Source organism: Phacochoerus africanus, chromosome 10 (genome assembly GCF_016906955.1).
Source record: "Phacochoerus africanus isolate WHEZ1 chromosome 10, ROS_Pafr_v1, whole genome shotgun sequence".
Taxonomy (NCBI): Eukaryota; Metazoa; Chordata; class Mammalia; order Artiodactyla; family Suidae; genus Phacochoerus; species Phacochoerus africanus.
In genome coordinates this window covers 134,064,306-134,083,466 of record NC_062553.1, presented here as the reverse complement: position 1 = coordinate 134,083,466, position 19,161 = coordinate 134,064,306, and the positions used below count along the sequence as shown (strand labels likewise).

The window sequence follows — 19,161 nt, the reverse complement described above, 5'->3', positions numbered from 1 at the left end:
GCGTTTTGTTTGTGCTTGTTATTAAATTTTCACAACAATGTCACTCATTTTCAACGTGTCCGTAATGACCTTGAGAAATTTATATTGCAGATTTATTTCTGTAAGGCTGCTTGTAGAAATAACGTTGAACGTTGTCTTGTTTGTATCACGGCCTGTTTCCTTTCTTCCTCCCATTGATCAGCTTGTCAGTAATGACCAGGTGGTACGAACATGGTAAGAAAACTAATCACCGTCTAAAGGGATTTAGAACGGTATTACTGCGGCTCTCGCGCCCTTCCTGGTCCAGCTTTAGCAGCCCAAGGTCCATGACAGCTCAGAGATTAGCTGGTTGGCAGCTGCACCCCGTGGCACCTCAGCGTCCTCTCCAAACCCTACGCAGTGAATTTTGGGAGATTTACTGCACGCGATCCTTAGAGAGTTTCGGTGTGTGATTGAAACTGGCTGAACCCACCCCGGGACGCCCAGGGAGGCAAACGCATCTTCTCCTTTGAAGGTGACGACACTGGGCCAGAGTGCCAGGAAGTCATCGAGTCCGTCCCGCCAGACAAGTTTCTGCTTCGAGACAGCGCGGAACACCCCACGCGCCCTGGTGTGGCCAGCCGATGCCGCGGGGGAGCCATTTGAAGGGGTAGTGCTGAGAGCTGTCACTACGCACCAGGCGTCTTCGAGTAGTTCGTCCAGCTTCCCAGGGGCTCGCCGACGGGTCCTCGCCGCAACTTCGCGCTCCTCACCTCGGAGCTCGTCGCTCATCACTCGTCCCTGCTCCGCCTCCCTGCTTCTTCCCTAAGCTTCCGCCCGCAGGGCTCCCACCTTTTCTCACAGCCACCACCTGTGGGCTCCTAGAAACCCGGGCGGAGCCTCGGGTCGGGGCCCATGACGTCACCCTCCCGCGATGGAGGCGGGGCGGTGGGAACCGCAGTGCAGCGCAGAGGGGCGGGGCCGGCGGGGCGGGGCCTGCGGCGCGTGACCTGCTGCGGGAGGCAGGACCCCGCAGGAAGGTGTCGGGGGGGACCGGCCGACTCCTGCGTCCGGGGGCGGGGCGGGGAGGGGCAGGGCCCCGGCGGCGGGCGGCCGGCGGAGCGCGAAAGCGGGTCACGCTTCCTCTTTCCCTCCCTGTCCCTTCTCCTCCCACCTGGGCCTCTGCGTGGGGACGCGCACCTGGCAACTGGCGGCCGAGTTCCGCCGCGCCCTCGCCTTCCCCGCTCAGGCCGGGCGCCCCGCGCCTGTCCTGCACCCCGAGCCGGCCCCCTGCGCCCGCCCCTCGCCCGCGGCTGCAGCCGCGTTCGCTGGCGGCGGCCTCGAGCGTTCGCTCGTTGATGCCGTTTTGGGGGTGACCCCGCGTGGCGGTGGCGCGTCCGCGGTGGGGGCGGGTTAGTGGCCGCGGCTTTCCGGGACGTGGGGTGCGCGGCTGCGGGGCGGCAGGGTGGCCAGCTGGCGAGACCCCGCGCGCAGCTCGGGTTTCGGGACTCCGGAGGCGAGTGCCACGGCCGCGCGGGAGCGGGAGATGTGGGAGCTCAGGCACCGGGGAGGCTGCCCCAGCCCCGGGGGAGCGGTGGCGCCGCCACCCCGCGAGGGAGAGGCAGCAGGCGGCGACCACGAAACCGAGAGCACCAGTGACAAAGTAAGTAGAGCCGCGAGAGGCGCACGCCGACTCCCAGGCTGGGTCCTGGTTGGGGCCCGGGCACCTGGGAGCGAGGGTGGGGCCCGGCGGATGGGTGTCAGGTGAGGCCGCCGGCTGCGCAGCCCACGCAGCTGACTTTTATTTTCTCCTTTCACGAATGGTACCCGGCCCCCAGCCACGGCGCGTTTCCCAGGATGATCACAACCGCTTCCAGGATAGTCAAATACTCCACCTTGACTCCAGTTTCTGCTTGTCCCAGCCCCTCTCTCTCTGGGATCTGGACCGGACGCTAGCGTCGGGATGGAACCTGCCATCCTGAGAGCTGTACTTTTCCAGTAGCTGCCACCTCCCACCTCCCCTCGGTAGGGGAGCAAAGTTAGCAGGGACTCAACTTAAGACATGCACCTTCAGTCCTAACATGTCACTGGATCCTGACGCTGGAGGCTTGGCTGCTTGCACTCCATCAGCACTTTCGTTTCCTCTTTTTTTTTTTTCGCTAAAACAGATTTTGGAGGTTTGAGAGTCTCCTGCGCGTGACCCAATTGTAATTCTCTGTTGAGTCCATGGCAGATAGTGCCCTTCTGTCTCCCAGTAAATTTCACTTGACCTGACATGGTAATTCATGAGGACTTTTAAAACTCCCGTTTCGATAGATCACCCTTGCTTCACACTGAAGGATAAGTAGATGTAATACCACTGTTCTTTTTAAAGGTAGAAGAGAGTCAACGTTCAACGTATTCAGGAATACGGTGGTGTAAGTAGGAGTTTGGGGGCGGGGGACGCAGTTCTATGACCTTTTAGACTGGACTGTTTAGGAAACTGGGCCAGACAGTTGTTTGTTTTTATACAATCTTCTGTTTATAAAATTCCACTTTATTTGAGAACCTCAAAGCAATTAAGCTCTGCATAGAAGCATTCTTTTTGGAAGCAGGTATTGCAGTTTGAATTACAGAAGCGAAGTGGATTGCCCAAGGTCAAGTCAATGGCCTTTTGGAACTAGAACCTGTTTCCTGATTCCCTTTCTTCTGGTTTGTACTATTGCTGAGACTCACTCACGGTTCTGATATAGGGAGGGTTCCACCTGCAACTTGAGGAACTTGAGGTTACCCAGGTTATAAAGGAACATATCCCGCAACGACATGAAATAAGAAATTTAATAGTGATTTTAGGAAAGAAACTTTAGAATCAATGGCAAGACAGATCCTTTTTTTTTTTTTTTCCCCCTACCCTGGATAGGCAGGTGGAATAAAATGAGTCTGTGATAGAACATTTGTGTCAAGGAATTACACAAAGTGTAACAGTTTCCAGCTACTGAGGGTTGATGTTAGAAAGCTAAAAACAGTGGGCTGAGAATAGTTTTTGTGAAAACTGCCTTGGAAACTAGACCAAAAATAGAATTAATTAGGTTGGGATTTGTTTTGTTTTAGCCCTGGTATAGTTTAGAATCAAGGAAATACCAGCTTCCCCATGTTCACTGCCTTAACTGGGAGAAAGTACCAAGCTTTTAATAAGAAAAAAAACATGTTCCAGGAAGCCATCCATAAAGTAATTTTGAATTAATTTGTTTCTTAACACGCTAATATATTAAAAATGGAAACTACTTCTCTGGTTTGATTTGACTCATTAGAACTGTTGTCTCTATCTGTGACTGGGTCACCTCGCTGCTTGATTACTTATTTATATATGCTGCCTTGTTGGTTTTCATTAATGCCTACCCAGATGGATTTTGTTTTCTGAGAGTAGATACTGCCATGTGTAACCTGTTCTGCTACAATTTCTTTAGACAAGGATGAGCATTTTTCAAACTACGTCCAAAATGTGGCTTACTTTCAGAGTTTAATCGCAAGTTCCTTGAGTCATTGAACTCTATCCTGTCTGTCCTTTCTTATCAGGGTATATGTTTGAATGCACCTGTGTTTTCAGGTCAAGGGCTATTATAAAATCCAGTTTGCACATCGGAGGCTGGTTAATATTTGGTTTATTTAAACGCTTGTAAGTGCCTTCTCCGTTCAAGTGCAGTAAAGGCAAAACCCTTCTGGAATCAGTAAAAGAAGAGGTGAGGAAGCGTATTCTGCTCTTACAGTACATGCCACTTCGCAGTCTTTTGTAACAGTGTTACTGACCTTCTCATTGTTCAGGACCTGGAGACTTCGACTGAGAGAAGACTGTGCTCCAGAGTCTTAGCACGGGAAGACAGGCCTCTTCCCTACAGGAGGATGTTCCCAGCTGCTAAATGCTGGCGTAGTAATTGAAAGATAACGCGACCCCCACCTCCCCCGGCCAGGAGATGTGTATGAGATTTATTCCAGGTTTGAACCTGGCTGATTGTTAGCACAGAGGGCATAGCTGGACACTACGTGGAGACAATGGGAAAGGCTTTCAAGAGGAGACGAGGGTTGAGCTTGGAACTAAAAGATGTCTGGGAGGAGTTCCCGTCGCAGCACAGTAGAAGCGAATCCAACTAGGAGCCATGAGGTTGTGAGTTCGGTCCCAGGCCTTGCTCAGTGGGTTAAGGATCCGGCGTTGCCCTGAGCTGTGGTGTAAGTTGCAGACACGGCTCGGATCTGGTGTTGCTGGGGTGCAGGCCGGCAGCTGTAGCTCTGATTGGACCCCTAGCCTGGGAACCTCCATATGCCGCCGGCGCGGCCCTCAAAAAGACAAAAAGGCAGGGGGGGAAAAGAAGACGAGTCTGCTGGGAGACGCACTTTGATCCACAACTTAAGAGACTAGCAAAAAACGGGCAGGTTTGCAGATTTTTTGCAGGTTAGGGGTGAAGTGGATGATTTGGGATGAGCAGGTACGGCATTCTCTAACATCGAGAGGTGCTTCAAGGTGGGGAGGGGAACTGAAAGGAAAGGTCAGACCTGGAGACCTTCGATTAGGATGGAGAGGGGAGAGAATCGGAGGCAGCCCTGGGAGGGCCTCGTGTTTAGAGCAGGGCGGGAGATGTGAGGAGGCACTGGGAACATGAGGTCCTGGGAGCTAAAGGAGGAGGAATTGCCTAGAGGAGAGACCACCACTAGCATTTAGAAACGAGGAGGAGGCAGTGGGCATGGAATTTAGCAAAGGATCCTAGAATGCAGAAGCCAAGTCTTAGGTGGAGGAATGTGAGAGGTAAAATATCCGTGGTTACTCTCAGGAAGGGCCAGGGGAAGGGAGAGCGGGAGAGCAGCTGGAGGATCAAGGGAAGATGATACTTACAGAGAGAAGTCAGTTGCGGGTGAAGATGCTGGTGAGGAAAGCAGTCCCTAGAAAAAAAGCAAAGCAGACATGGAGTGCAGAGAACAGATGATTGCGGTATTCAGGGCGAGGAAAGAAGGAATCCAGGGAAGATACAGAGACATTTTGAAAAGCAGAAGAGGAAAGATGGAAGTGCTCGACTGATGCTTTCAATTTTCTTGCTGAAGTAGGGCCTCAGAACCACAGAGCTTCAAGGGATCTTGGAAACAGTTTCGTTCAACCACACTCACACTCATACATGCACATATGTGTGTGTGTGTTTTAAAAATAATAAATTTGCCCTAGAATGTGTGTGTTATTGCCCCAAATGACCTTGAGCAGGTGCAGAGGTAGAACTAGAGCCCGTCTCTGACTGTGCTACCTTTGGAATGTCATTTTAGAGAGCGCGACGCAGGCTGACCAAGAAGCAACTAGCAGAATCCTCAAACTCAGTGAGGATTTGCGTGAACTAAAATCACGCAAATTTGTCGTGTACCAAATTACTCAGTAGCAGTAATCGTCATAATATTTGATGCTCATGGAGTCATGTAGAGAGGACAGTAATTTTGCATCTTACTTTATTTGCTCCTCAGCTGTATGGGTTAGGAATAGCCCCTGTTTAATAGCTGAGAGAATAAGGAAGGCACCTTGCAGCCAGGAATGTCAGGTCCAGGATGCCAGGGGAATGAGCGAGCTGGGGCCCAGGATTGAACTGGCTGACCACAGTTACGATGAGCAGGGAAGGAGGCTGAAGCGCAAAGTGGCTCTTAAAGCTCTGGATGGATTGAGAGAGTTTAAGCAATTGGAAGTGAAGCAAAGACCTGAATGGACGGGAAGTAGGAGAGAAGGGGGTGACCAGCCGTGGCACAGGGGGTGGGGCAGGGAACAGTGTGCTGTCATCCAAGGTTCCCACGTGCTTGAACTTGGGGCTGCTGCTTTGATACAGATTTGGGTTTGTGAAGTTGAGAGTGAAGCAATCTGGAGGTCAGTTAACGTCTGTCCTTCCTCATTTGAGATGTGTTGTGAAAGATGTGTACGTACGGACTTTCGTGAATACTCTAATAGTTTTCAAACAAACTTTAAATTTTGAGACGTGTGTTTCCATAACTTTTTCATTTTGGCACACTTCACCATACGTTGTCCTAGTATCGCTGGCAGGTGTACTGAACATTTTCTGTATTTCTATATTTTTTTTCATCTAAATATGTCCATTAAATATGAATATTTAGATCTGGGCTTCCACAATAAAATGTAGGCTGATATTCCCTCAATTGTTGATCAATTGTTAGCTAATATAACCACCTAAATAATTTTCCATGTTGCCATTTGCAGCATATTCATTTTATTTAAAAGCGTTTTTTCCCCCAGAATTTTCCATTTAATATTTTTTTAAGTTACTCAATGAATTTATTACATTTATACTTGCACAATGATCATCACAACCCACTTTTATAGGATTTCCATCACACAACCCCAGCGCATCCCCCCACCCCCACCCCCCAAACTGTCCCCTTTGGAAACCGTAAGTTTTTCAAAGTCTATGAATCAGTATCTGTTCTGCAAAGAAGTTCATTGTGTCCTTTTTTCAGATTCCACATGTCAGTGAAAGCATGTGACGTTGGTGTCTCATTGTATGGCTGCCTTCACTTAGCATGATAATTTCTAGGTCCATCCATGTTGCTAAAAATGCTGGTATTTTGTTCCTTTTAATGGCTGAGTAATATTCCATTGTGTATATGTACCACATCTTCTTGCTCCACTCCTCTGTCGATGGACATTTAGGTTGTTTCCATGTCTTGGCTATTGAAAATAGTGCTGCAATGAACACTGGAGTACATGTGTCTTTTCGAGTCGTGGTTTTCTCTGGGTAGATGCCCAGGAGTGGGATTGCTGGATCCAATGGTAGTTCTATGTTTAGTTTTCTGAGGCATCTCCATACTGTTTTCCACAGTGGTTGCACCAGTTTACAACCCCACCAACAGTGTACTAGGGTTCCTTTTTCTCCACCCCCTCTCCAGCACTTATTGCTTGTAGACTTTTGGATGATGGCCGTTCTGGCTGGTGTAAGGTGGTACCTCATTGTGGTTTTGATTTGCATTTCTCTAACAATGAGTGATGTTGAACATCTTTTCATGTGTTTTTTGTCCATCTGTATTTATTCTTTGGAGAACTATCTGTTTAGATCTTCTACCCGTTTTTGGATGGGGTTGTTTGTTTTTTTGGTATGGAGCTGCAGAAGGTGTTTATAAATTTTGGAGATGAATCCCTTGTCAGTCCATTCATTTGCAAAGATTTTCTCCGACTCTGTGGGTTGTCTTTTTGTGTTGTTTAGGGTTTCCTTTGCTGTGCAGAAACTTTTAAGTTTAATTAGGTCCCATTTGTAAAAGCAGTTTTTGAATTCTGGCTTCCCAAGAATCACCACCCAGCCAGTTAATAAGACAAAGTTGAGTTTTTGGCGTCCTGCGGTGGGGAAGAACACCGCCTCCACACGGAGCTTTGGCAAAGCCTGGAGGGGGAAGGGCAAGTTGGATTTTATTGAGAATTGGAAGTTTGATTTAAGGCAGGTCTTTCAATGCTGGGCCTTGACGAGGATTGGGTAAGAATCCCAGTGTGACAGTTTGGGATTGGTGGCAACCACCAGGCAAGGGTTTAAAGTCTTAGGAGGAAACTTGTCGGTGCTTCCAGTTAAAGGGTGGAGTCGTTCAGGAGTTCTTGTGATGAGCAGTTAACTCCAGAGCAAGTATCTGGAATAGTAAAGTTACGGTAATGAAGACAGTCGGGTTGGAAGGTGGCGTTAATGGAGGCAGTAAGCTTTGTTGGGAGGGTGGGTGCCGGCTAGTTTCTTTCTTACATCTTTAAAATACAGAAACCACAGTTCCCATTGTCTTGGCTCAGTGGTTAGCAAACCTGACTAGCATCCATGAGGACATGGGTTCGATCCCTGGCCTTGCTCAGTGGGTTAAGGATCCCACGTTGCCATGACTGTTGCATAGGCCGGCGGCTACAGCTCCAATTTACCCCTAGCCTGGGAAACCTCCATATGCCACGGGTGTGGCCCTAAAACAAAACAAAACAAAACAAAACAAAAAAAACCCCCTCAAATACAGAAACCATGAAAAGACAGAGAAAATGGTGGAATCAGAAGAACTATTTAGCTTCAAGATTTTTAGAAGGCCTCCTTTAGGCACAGAGCTCTGTGTCACTTGTGAGTTTCTCTTTGCTCATTTGCAGTTTTCATTCTGTATTGAGCGCAGGGATCCGTGTGAACCTCAGGGGACCTGTAGTGGAGAAGCCGACCCTGGTTGTCCGACGCACTTTTCAGGGGACAAGGTGTAAAAAGGGTGGATGTTGCAGTTGATGTAATTTCTTATCCTTTGTTGCCTTCTGAAGTGCTGCTTCCTTCCTTTAGAGACTTTTCCTTGGAGCCGTCTTTTTTTTTTTTTTTTGAGCCATCATTTTGAATGGACTGGAGTCCACACCTCAGCCTCTTTCCCTGACCCCTGGACCCCTGGTTCCTGTGTGCTCTTCAGGAGTCACCATGAGCTCAGAGTGACATACTCAAAGTTGACCCTGCTTACAGAGTGCAGTTTGATAAGGCTGACATGAGCACGCACTCGTGAAGTTGGCACTGCAGCAAAGAAAACACACCCATCAACACTGAAAGTCTGCTCCTGCCCTTTTATGATTCCCCTCTGACCCCCAGATAATCATTCATCTGCTTTCTGGCACTGCAGCTGAGTGTACATGTTCTGGAATTTTATATAAATGGAATACTATATACACGTATGTGTATGCACATGTGCGTGTGTGTATGTATATATATGTACACACATACATATTCTAGATACCTTTTTCCCTGGCTCCTTTTCACTCAGCACAATTATTTTGACATTCATCCGTATCGTTGCTGCATCAGTAGTTCATCTTTGTTACTGACTAGTATTTCATGGTAAGGTTGTAGCCCGGTTTGTCCTTTTTGACATCTGAGTTGTTTTCGTTGTGAAATAAAATTCATATTTCATGGCAAGACAAGAAAAACTTAAACATGAGACAATTCTTCTCTGCCCTTTGGTTCCCCCTACACCGTGCATCTTCGCTATGCATCCATCAGACCTCCTCCACCGACGGGAATACCTGCTCCGCTGTAAAGAGCAACATTCTAGCATCAGTAAGACAACGCCTTAAAAAAGACAGTGTTCCTCCTTGAGCTTGCAAGGGGTCCCATGACCCACTACGATGCGCTTTAGGTCTGGATTATGTAAACTGTCAATAAAACATTTGATGTAGGAGTTCCCGTCGTGGCGCAGTGGTTAACGGATCCGACTAGGAACCATGAGGTTGTGGGTTTGATCCCTGCCCTTGCTCAGTGGGTTAACCATCCAGCGTTGCCGTGAGCTGTGGTGTGGGTTGCAGACTCGGCTCGGATCCCGCATTGCCGTGGCTCTGGCGTAGGCCGGTGGCTACAGCTCCGATTCTACCCCTAGCGTGGGAACCTCCATATGCCGCGGGAGCGGCCCTAGAAAAGACAAAAAAAAAAAAACATTTAATGTAGAGTCCTGTGTCGCAAAACCTTAAGCAACGGCGTCTTGACTTCTAACAGAACAGTTCTGAGTTTTCTGAGATGCTCTCATATTTGGGATTTCCCATCGTGGCTCAGCAGTAATGAACTCGACAAGTGTCCATAGGATTCGAGTTTGATCCCTGGCCTCACTCAGTGGGTTAAGGATTCTGTGTTGCCGTGAGCTGTGGTGTAGGTCGCAGATGCCGCTCGGATCTGGTGTGGCTGTGGCTGTGGCGTAGGCCAGCAGCTGCAGCTCTGATTCAGTCCCTAGCCTGGAAACTTTCAAATGCTGCAGGGGCGGCCTAAAATGCAGAAAGAAAAAAAAAAGTGAGGCCAATTGTATTTCTTCTTCTCAAAAAGTTTATGAACTACTGGAAAATATAGACAAGTAATAGACAATTTAAATTTAGACTAATAGGTAAACATTAGGAGAGTTACAGAAACACAGCTGAAGAGCAACTAACTGGAGCTAGGAGTCAGGGAAGACACTTTTTTTTCTTTTTAGGCCCACACCTGCAGCACATGGAGGTTCCCAGGCTGGGGGTCCAGTCAGAGCTACAGCCGCTGGCCTACACCACAGCCACAGCAACGCAGGATCTGTGACCTATGCTGCGGCTCACGGCAATGTTGGATCTTTAACCCACTGAGCAAGGCCAGGGATCAAACCCGCAACCTCATGGTTCCTAGTCGGATTCCTTTCTGCTGCACCATGACGGGAACTGCAAGGAAAGACATTTCTCCCATCCAAGTACTAACCAGGCCCGACCCTGTTTAGCTTCTGAGATCAGACGGAGATCGGGCGCGTTCAGGGTGGTATGGCCGTAGACAGGAAAGACATTTCTAAAGGACGTGACCTTGAAAGTGAGATCAGAGGGTGAGTGGGCAGTAGCCAGGTTGGGGAACAGGGAAGGAGGGTTAGAAGCAGGATGTGGGCAAGAGAGACAGTGCACTGTTTGTGCTTTGTACCTAGAACAAGGACCTGGATGCAAGGGAGACAGTGGCTCTGTGTGGAAACTGGGGAGTCATCAGAAGGGGCTGGAAGAGCAGGGTCCAATAATGAAAAAGAGTAACGGCACCATTAAGGTGGTTTGGCGCCGTCCGGGGTGTTTGGGCCTGGGGAGCACTAAGGTCAGCTTTGTGGTCCAGAAAGGTTCCTTCATGTGGACAGTGGGTGGGAGCGGGGGCAGGACGGAGGCAGGGGAAGTGGGCACTGAGAGAGGGTGAGGCTCGGCAAGGGTAGTGGCAGTGGGTGAGGGCGGTGGCGGGGGACTCGGGATTCATGGCAGGCTCGGTGCTGACTCCCTGGAGGTGCTGCTTCAAGGAGATGCACGGGTTAAGTTTCTGACCTTGCAGTTCTGGCGGGGGGGTCCCTCCCTGAGTAGGAAACACAGGAGGGGCGGCAGGTGGCTTCTGCTGAATTTCAGTTGTGGGGAGGAGCGCAGCCAAAGACGGCCTGCTGCTGGGAGTGGGGGATGCGGGCTTACGGGGGTCCCGAGTGTGGAGAGAGATGCGCAGGAGAACGGTGACCACAGTCACCTCGTGGTGTCGGGAGAACCGGGGGCAAGGATGGAAGGTGGGGGGTTGTCATCTTTAAATCATGAGCTTGGGAAGCAGCTCCTGAGTTGGTTCCCTTCATTCAGCACACAATGCCCTGTGGCTCTTGATCATTTAAGGACTGATCTTGTTTTCCTTGTCAGGTCTGGTGTCTTGGTAAGGAGGTCCACCCCAAACATACAGAAACACGAGCGTGTCTGCGACTCATTCCGAGAGTGTGGAGTCACATAGCTCTGAAATGCCGCCGTTTAGGAGTTATCTTTTATTATTCAGTTATTAGAATGAAACTCAATAACCTCGTTAAATCTTAAGTTTTTCATTTTGTGCTTCTCTAAGTTATATTAAAAAAAGAAATCAGGAACTTAAAAATAAAAGCAGGGCAGCTTTCTTGGGGTGTGGAGGGGGCAGGGTTGTGGCAAATCACCTGTTACTGAAGTGGACTTTGAGGTGGCTTGCTGAGAGCGCGAGTGTTTTGAGAAGCACAGTTTGAATCCTAGTTCCTAACTTTTAGAAGAAAGCCAAAGGCAGACTTTCTTTAGGGTTGACTTGCATTTTGTCATACTACTAGTTAGAGTAGAGGGAGAATTAGTGCAGTCAGCCCTCATATCCATGGGTTGCAGATCTGCAGATTTAACCAACTGTGGATCAAAATATTGAAAAGGAAAAGAAAGAAGATTCCAGAAAGTTCCGAAAAGCAAAACTTGAATTTGCTGCATACTCAAAACAGTTTAAATTGTATTTACATGGGGGTTCCTGTTGTGGTGCAGCAGAAAGTAGTATCCATGAAGACACAGGTTTAATCCCTGGCCTCGCTCAGTGGGTTAAGGATCCAGCATTGGTTTAGGTCGCAGACATGGCTCAGATCTGGCATGGCTGTGGCTGGGGCATAGGCCAGCAGCTATAGCTCTGATTCGAACCATAGCCAGGGAATTTCCACATACCCTGGTGTGGCCCTAAAAAGACAAAAAAAAAAAAATGTATTTACAAGTAGTCCCATCGCATTAGGTGTTATAAGTAATCTGGAGATGATTTAAAGTGTGTGGGGGAGGATGTAGGTAGGTTATGTACAAATACCACACCTTCTCTGATTTCGGTACCTGAGGGTGTCTTGGAAGCAATCCCTTGTGTAGACACTGAGTGATGACTGTACTTGCAAATCCTGACTCCTGGTCTGGTGCTCTTTCTGCAACCTGGTGATGTGCCTTTTGAGCCACTTCCCCCGCTACCACCTGCACTACCCCTCATGCCGTGCCTGTACCACTCTGGCTTTCTGATGGTGAAAAAAAAAAAAAAAAAAGAGTAGCAAAGCAGAGGAAAAAGAGTGATGTGTTCCTTTGTTGCGGGCACATCAGGCTAATAGCAGGGTCTCCGGTCTCGTCAGGTGTCCTGTCCGGGGGTTTGTTAACCAGCATCTCCCTTTGTTTAAGCTGCTCTGGGGCCACCTGCCTCTCAGTGTCACAGTGGGAAGGTGACATTTCTCTTTCGCTTGTCATTTTTGGTGAAGTGTCACACTGAATTTCATAGTTGTTTAATGAGAAACTTATAGTTAGTAGGCAAAGGCTTATTATTGCTTTACGAAAACTGATAATACGCCCCACCCCAAGGCCAGCGTTTTGTTTGGTGAGCCACTTACCGAGGAATTGGGTTCGGCAGTAATGACAGCCTTACTGCTTCCTTGACTTAACTGAGTCCTGGGCTTATAGTAAATGTTTCCATTTTGTGGTCAAGAAACAGAGGGGGTGATGTAATGTGCCAAACTGTCGGTGCTGGGAAAGGCTGAGTATGTGTGGAGATTCCCGAGCATTCTAAACACCTAGGCACTGCCATTCCTAGCCTCACTTCTGGGGCACCTTTCTGCTCGGGGCTCCTCTGCTCATGTTCACCTCTTATCCGTGTTCTCCTCCCTCTGACCCAGTGCAGCGCCTCCCCACCCTTGAGAGACCACTTTGCAAAGTAGGTGTACGCAGCGCACACTGCGGGCTGTGGGCTGCGGGCTGCTGGCAGGGTGGGTGTGCGTGGGGGGGGAGACAGATCAAACCCACATCCTCACGGACACTAGTCACTTTGTTTCCACTGCACCACAGTGGGAACTCCCCTGTCTATATACTCTTAGAAGTCAATTTAGATTTTAAATAACTGTAAAAAAGAATCACGCCACCAGAGTAAATGCTTTTGGTTCTAGTTTACCTGTCAGTGAAACAGTAATGATATGTTTGGCCTACTTTACTGGGATTGTCTATCTATACAAAAATTTTGTGTGTGTGTTCCCATCATGGCTCAGTGAAGGTGAATCTGACTAGTAACCATGAGGGAGCAGGTTCGATCCCTGACTTGCTCCATGGGTTAAGGATCCTGCGTTGCCATGAGCTGTGGTGTAGGTTGCAGACATGGCTCGGATCTGGTGTTGCTGTGGCTGTGGTGTAGACTGGCAGCTGCAGCTCTGATTTGACCCCTAGCCTGGGAACCTCCATATGCCGTGGATGTGGCCCTAAAAAGGCAAAAAAAATTTTTTCTGTACAGTATATGCTTGTACCAAATTTTATACGTCATAATTGGTATCTCCTTTTTTTTTTTTTTTTTTTAAGCTTTTTAGGGCTGCTCCTGTGGCATATGGAGGTTCCCAGGCTAGGGGTCAAATTGGAGCTACAGCTGCCAGCCTACACCACAGCCACAGCAACACCAGATGCGAGCCGCATCTTCAACCTACGCCACAGCTCACAGCAACACCAGATCCTTAACCCACTGAGCAAGGCCAGAGATCAAACCCGTGTCCTCATGGATGCCAGTTGGGTTCATGAACCACTGAGCCAAGATGGGAACTCCATAATTGGTACCTCTTAATCCTCTACTCCTATCGTGCCCTCCTTCCTTCCCCTCCTCACTGGTAGTCACTAGCGTCTTCTCTATATCTGAGTCTGTTTCTGTTTTATTGTATTCATTTGTCTTATTTTTTAGATTCCACATATAAATGAGAGCATACACTGTTTGTCTTTCTCTTAACTTATTTTACTAAGTGTAATACCCTCCAAGCCCACCCATGTTGTTGCAAAATAGCAAATTTTTTTTTAAACAGTATAGAATCATTTTTATTTAACTTTTTTTTTTTTTTGTCTTTTTAGGGCCACATCCACGGCATATGGAGGTTCCCAGGGGTCCAGTCGGAGGTGTAGCTGCCAGCCTACATCATAGCCACAGCAACGCAGGATCCGAGCCGTGGCTGCAACCTATACCTCAGCTTACAGCAATGCCAGATCCTTAACCCACTGAGTGAGGCCAGGGATTGAACCCAGGTCCTCATGGATGCTAGTCAGGTTTGTTAACCACTGAGCCACAACGGGAACTCCACATATCATAAATTTTATTCTTTTTTATGGCTGAGTAGTATTCCATTGAGTATATGTACCACAGCTTCTTTATCCATTCATCTGTTGATGAACACAGGTTGTTTTTGTGTCTTGATTATTGTAAATAATGTTGCTGTGAACATTGGGGTGCATTATTATTTTTAAATTACTGTTTTTATTTCCTTCAGATACATACTCAGAAGTAGAATTGCTGGAGTAGTTGGTAGTTCTATTTTTACTTTTTTCAGAAACCTCCATACTGTTTTCCACGATAGCTTCAGCAAGTAACATTTCCACCAACAGTGTACAGGGTCCTGTTTTCTCCCAAAATTTGTTATTTGTGGTCTTTTTTTTTTTCTTCTTCTTTATTCAAATGGCTGCACCAGTAGCATATGGAAGTTCCCATGCCAGAGATTGAAACCAAACTGCAGTTGCAAGCTATGCCACTGCAGTCAGATTCTTAATCCACTGCGGCACAGCAGGAGTTCTTTGTGGTCCTTTTGATGATAGCCTGTCTGACAGGTGTGAGGTGATATGTCATTGCAGGTTTGAGTTGCCTTTCTGTGATAATTAGCAGTGTTGAGCATCTTTTCATTTGTCTGTTGTCTGTCTATATGTCTTCTTTGGAAAAATGTCTATTCAGATCTTCTGATCATTTTTTTTTGATTGGGCTGTTTTTTTGATACTGAGTTTTATGAGCTACTTATATTTTTGGATATTAATTCCTTTTGGTCACATCATTTGCAAAGATTTCTCCTCATTCAGTAGGTTGTCTTTTCATTTTGTCTGTGGTTTCCATTGCTATGCAAAAGCTTTTAAGTTTAATTGGTTTATTTTTGCTTTTATTTCCTTTGCTTTAGGAGACTGACACCCCAAAATTTTGCTGTAATTTATGTCAAAGAGTGTTCTGCCTATGTTTTCATCTAAGAGTTTTATGGTTTCCAGTCTTACATTTAGGTCTTTAATCCATTTTTTTTTTTTTTATGGCTGCACTAGTGGCAAATGGATGTTCCTGGGCCAGGGGTCAAATTGGAACCACAGCTGGAGCCTACCCCACAGTTTGCAGCAATGCAGAATCCTTAATCCACTGAGGAAGTCAGGGATAGAACCCACATTCTCATGCGGACAACATTGGGTCCTTAACCCACTGAGCCACAGAGGGAACTCCAGTCTTTAATCCATGTTGAGTTTATTTTGTGCATAGTGTCAGAAAATATTACACCTTCATTCTTTTGCATGTAACTGTCCAGCTTTCCAACATTACTTATTGAAGAGACTGTCTTTCCTCCATTGTATGTTCTTGCCTCCTTTGTCATAAATTAGTTAACCAGGAGCACATGGGTTTATTTCTGGGCTCTCTATTATGTTTTATTGATCTATGTGTCTATTTTTGTGCCAGAACCCTACTGTTTTGATGGCTGTAGCTTTGTAGTATAGTCTCAGGTCAGGGAATGTGATAATTCCATTTCTCTACTTGAGATTTGTTTTGGCTGTTTGGAGCCTTTCATGATTCCATACAAATTTAAAAAATTTTTGTTCTAGTTTTGTGAAAAATGTTATTGGTATTTTGATAGGCATTGCATCAAGTCTATAGATGGCCTTAGGGTGTATGGACATTTTAATGATATTGATTCTCCTGGTCTATGAACATGGTGTATCTTTCCATCTGTTTATGTCATCTCCAGATTCCTTTATCAGTATCTTATGGTTTCCTGAATTTAGGTCTTTTACTTTGTTAGGAAAGTTTATTCCTAGGTATTTTATTCTTTTCAATGCAACTGTAAATGTGATAGTTTCCTTAATTTCCCTTCCTGATAGTTTGTTAGTGTACAGAAATGCAATAGATTCATGTATATTACTTTTGTATCCTCCAACTTTACCATCATTGATGAGCTCTAGCAGTCTTTTGTTGGTATCCTTAGGGTTTTCTATGTATACTATCATATCTGCAAAGAGTGACAATTTTTCTTTCCAATTTGGATACATTTTATTTCATTTCTTATTTTGTTGCTTTTGCTAGGATTTCCAGTACTGTGTTGAAGAAAAGTAGCAAGAGTGATCTTTCTCATCCTACTCCTGATTTTTCTTAGACAAAAGCTATCTTTGTGGGAGTTCCCATTGTGGCACAGCAGAAATGAATCCGGCAACCATGAGGTTGCAGGTTCTTTCCCTGGCCTCAGTGGGTTAAGGATCTGGTGTTGGCGTGAGCTGTGATGTAGGTCACAGATGCAACTCAGATCTGGCATTGCTATGGCTCTGGAGTAGGCCAGCAGCAGCAGCTCCGATTAACCCCCTACCCTGGGAACCTCCATATGCCACGGGTGTGGGGCTAAAAAACAAACAAAAAAAGTAATAATAATAATTGTCAGCTCTTCACTATTAAGTATCATGTTAACTGCGAGTTTATTGTATACTTATATCACTGTAAACTTCCCCTTAGACTGCTTTTGCTGTGTGGTTTAGATTTTGAATCATTGGTGTTTGGGGTTTTTTGGTTGGTTTGTTTGTTTTGTCTTTTTAGGGCCACATGCATGGTATATGGAGATTTCTAGGCTAGGGGTGAAATCTGTGCTACAGCTGCTGGCCTATACCACAGCCACAGCAATGTGGGATCCAAGCCATGTCTGTGACCTACACCATTGCTCTTGGCAGCACCAGATCCACAACCCACAAAGCGAGGCCAGGGATCAAACCTGCATCCCCATGGATCCTAGTCAGATTCGTTAACCGCTAAGTCATGAAGGGAACTCTGAATCATTGTGTTTTTATTTTCATTTTTCTCCAGGTATTTGTTTCCTCTGATTTCATCAGTGATTCATTGGTTGTTTAGTAGCATATTGTTTAGCCTCCACATGTTTGTAGTTTTTCTTTTTCTCCCTGCTTGTAATTGATTTCTGGTCTCATAGTATTGTCATTAGAAAAAAATACTTCATATAATTTCAGTTTTCTTAAATTTACCAAGACTTGTTTTGTGGCCTAGCATACATAACCTGTGATCTATTCTGGAGAATATTCCATGTGCACTTGAAAAGAATGTGTATTCTGCTGCTTTGAGATGGAATCTTCTATATCTTTTAGGTCCATCTGGCCTAATATGTCATTGAAGATTTTCTGTCTGGATGATCTGTACATTGATGTTAGTGGAGTGCTAAGGTCCCTACTATTACTGTTACTGTCAGTTTCTCCCCTCACGTCTGTTTATATTTGCTTTATGTATTTAGGTGCTCCCATGTTGACTGCCTATATATTTGTAATTATTATATCTTCTTCTTGGACTGATCTCTTGATTATCACCTGATTTACTACTTTGTTTCTTTTTATAGTCTTTATTTTAAAGTCTGAGAATAAGTATTGCCATCCCAGCTATCTTTTGATTTCCATTTGCATGGAGTGCTCTTTTCCATCTCCTCACTATCCGTCTGTGTGTGTCTTTAGATCTGAAGTGAGTCTCTTGGAGGCAGCATTATTTATGGCTCTTGTTTTTGTATTCATTTAGCTACTCTGTGTTTTTTGATTGGAGCATGTAGTCCATTTACATTGAAAGTAAGTATTGATATGTTTGTTCTTTTTTGCCATTTAGTTAATTGTTTGGGGCTTGTTTTTATAGCGCTTTTTTGTTCCTCCTGTTGTTTTCTTCTCTTGGGATTTGATGATTATCTTTAGTATTATGTTTGGATTCTTTTCTCTTTTTTGTGTTTGTGTCTATTGTATAATTTTGGTTTGTGGTTACCTTGTGTTTATATGTATCAGTCTGTATATGTACTTGATTGTCTTAAGTAAGCTGATTAATTTTCAGCTCTAATGTCTTCCAATATGTTCTCTCCCCCACCCCATTCCTTCTGGGACCCCTGTAATGCAAATATTGGTACACTTGATATTGAAGCGGAGTTCTCTTAAACTGTCCTCATTTATTTTATTTTATTTTTTTTTCTGTTTTCTGTTGAACTTCAGTGATTTCCATTACTTTGTCTTCCAGGTCACTGATCTTTTCCTCTGTATCATTTAATCTACTGTTGATTCCTTCTAGTGTATCTTTCATTTATTGTGTTCTTCATCTGTTTGGTTCTTCTTTTTATCTTCTAAGCCTTTGTTGCAAACTTCTAACTTTGGACTTCATTCATCCATTTCTTTGTCAACTTTATGAGCATTACCCTGAATTCTTCTTGGGAAGACTGCCTGTCTGCACTTCACTTAGTCTTCTTCCAGGTTTTTAGCTTGTTTCTTCATTTGGAACATGTCTTCTGTTGCCTCATTCTACCTAATATGCTGTTATAATATATATGTTTGCAGACCTTGGAGAAGTGGTTTTGTAGATGTCTTATGCATCCCAGCAGTGCACTCCTCTCTGGTCATCTGAGGTCTGTGCTGTAGGGTTGCCCTGTGTAGGCTGTGTGGGTCCTTCTCTCATGGAGGGCTGACTACTGTGGTTAGTCTGGTTGGTGCATCTGGCCCCTGGTCCAGTTGATTGCTGGGCTCTGCCTTGAGTAGAGACTGCCAGCCGTTGTTTGGTAGCGCCAGGTCATGAGGTCACTGGTTGTGGAACCCAGGGGGTCCCAGGGCTAGTGCTGTCCCATTGGTGGGCAAACTCAAGTTCTGGGGTGGTGGTTGCAGGCTCAGGCATAAGAGCTGGTGTCAGGCTACTAATTGGGTGGAACTGGTTCCTGACACAGCTGGCTGTGGGGCCCAGGGTGTCTGGAAGCTTGGGTTGACCCACTAGTGAATGGGGCCAGATATCGGGTTAGCTGGCTGAGGGGCCTAAGGTGTCTCCAGGCTGGTGTTGGTCTGCTGGTGTGCAGGGCTGTGGCATGGTTTGTCCTGTGGCTGGTCCCAAGCCTGGGGCGGGGGGGGGGGGGTGGCTCATG

General features: G+C 46.3%; 1 protein-coding gene across 1 annotated transcript in view; it reads left to right on the top strand.

Annotated features, from left to right (window-relative positions):
* Positions 1–547: 547 nt before the first annotated feature.
* Positions 548–19,161, top strand: part of CDS1 (CDP-diacylglycerol synthase 1) — a 78,783-nt gene continuing 60,169 nt past the window's right edge. Inside the window, exon 1 of the mRNA XM_047798783.1 lies at positions 548–1,621. Within this exon, the coding sequence (XP_047654739.1) occupies positions 1,505–1,621 (117 nt within the window). The 5' untranslated portion in view covers positions 548–1,504. The remainder of the gene's footprint in view (positions 1,622–19,161) is intronic.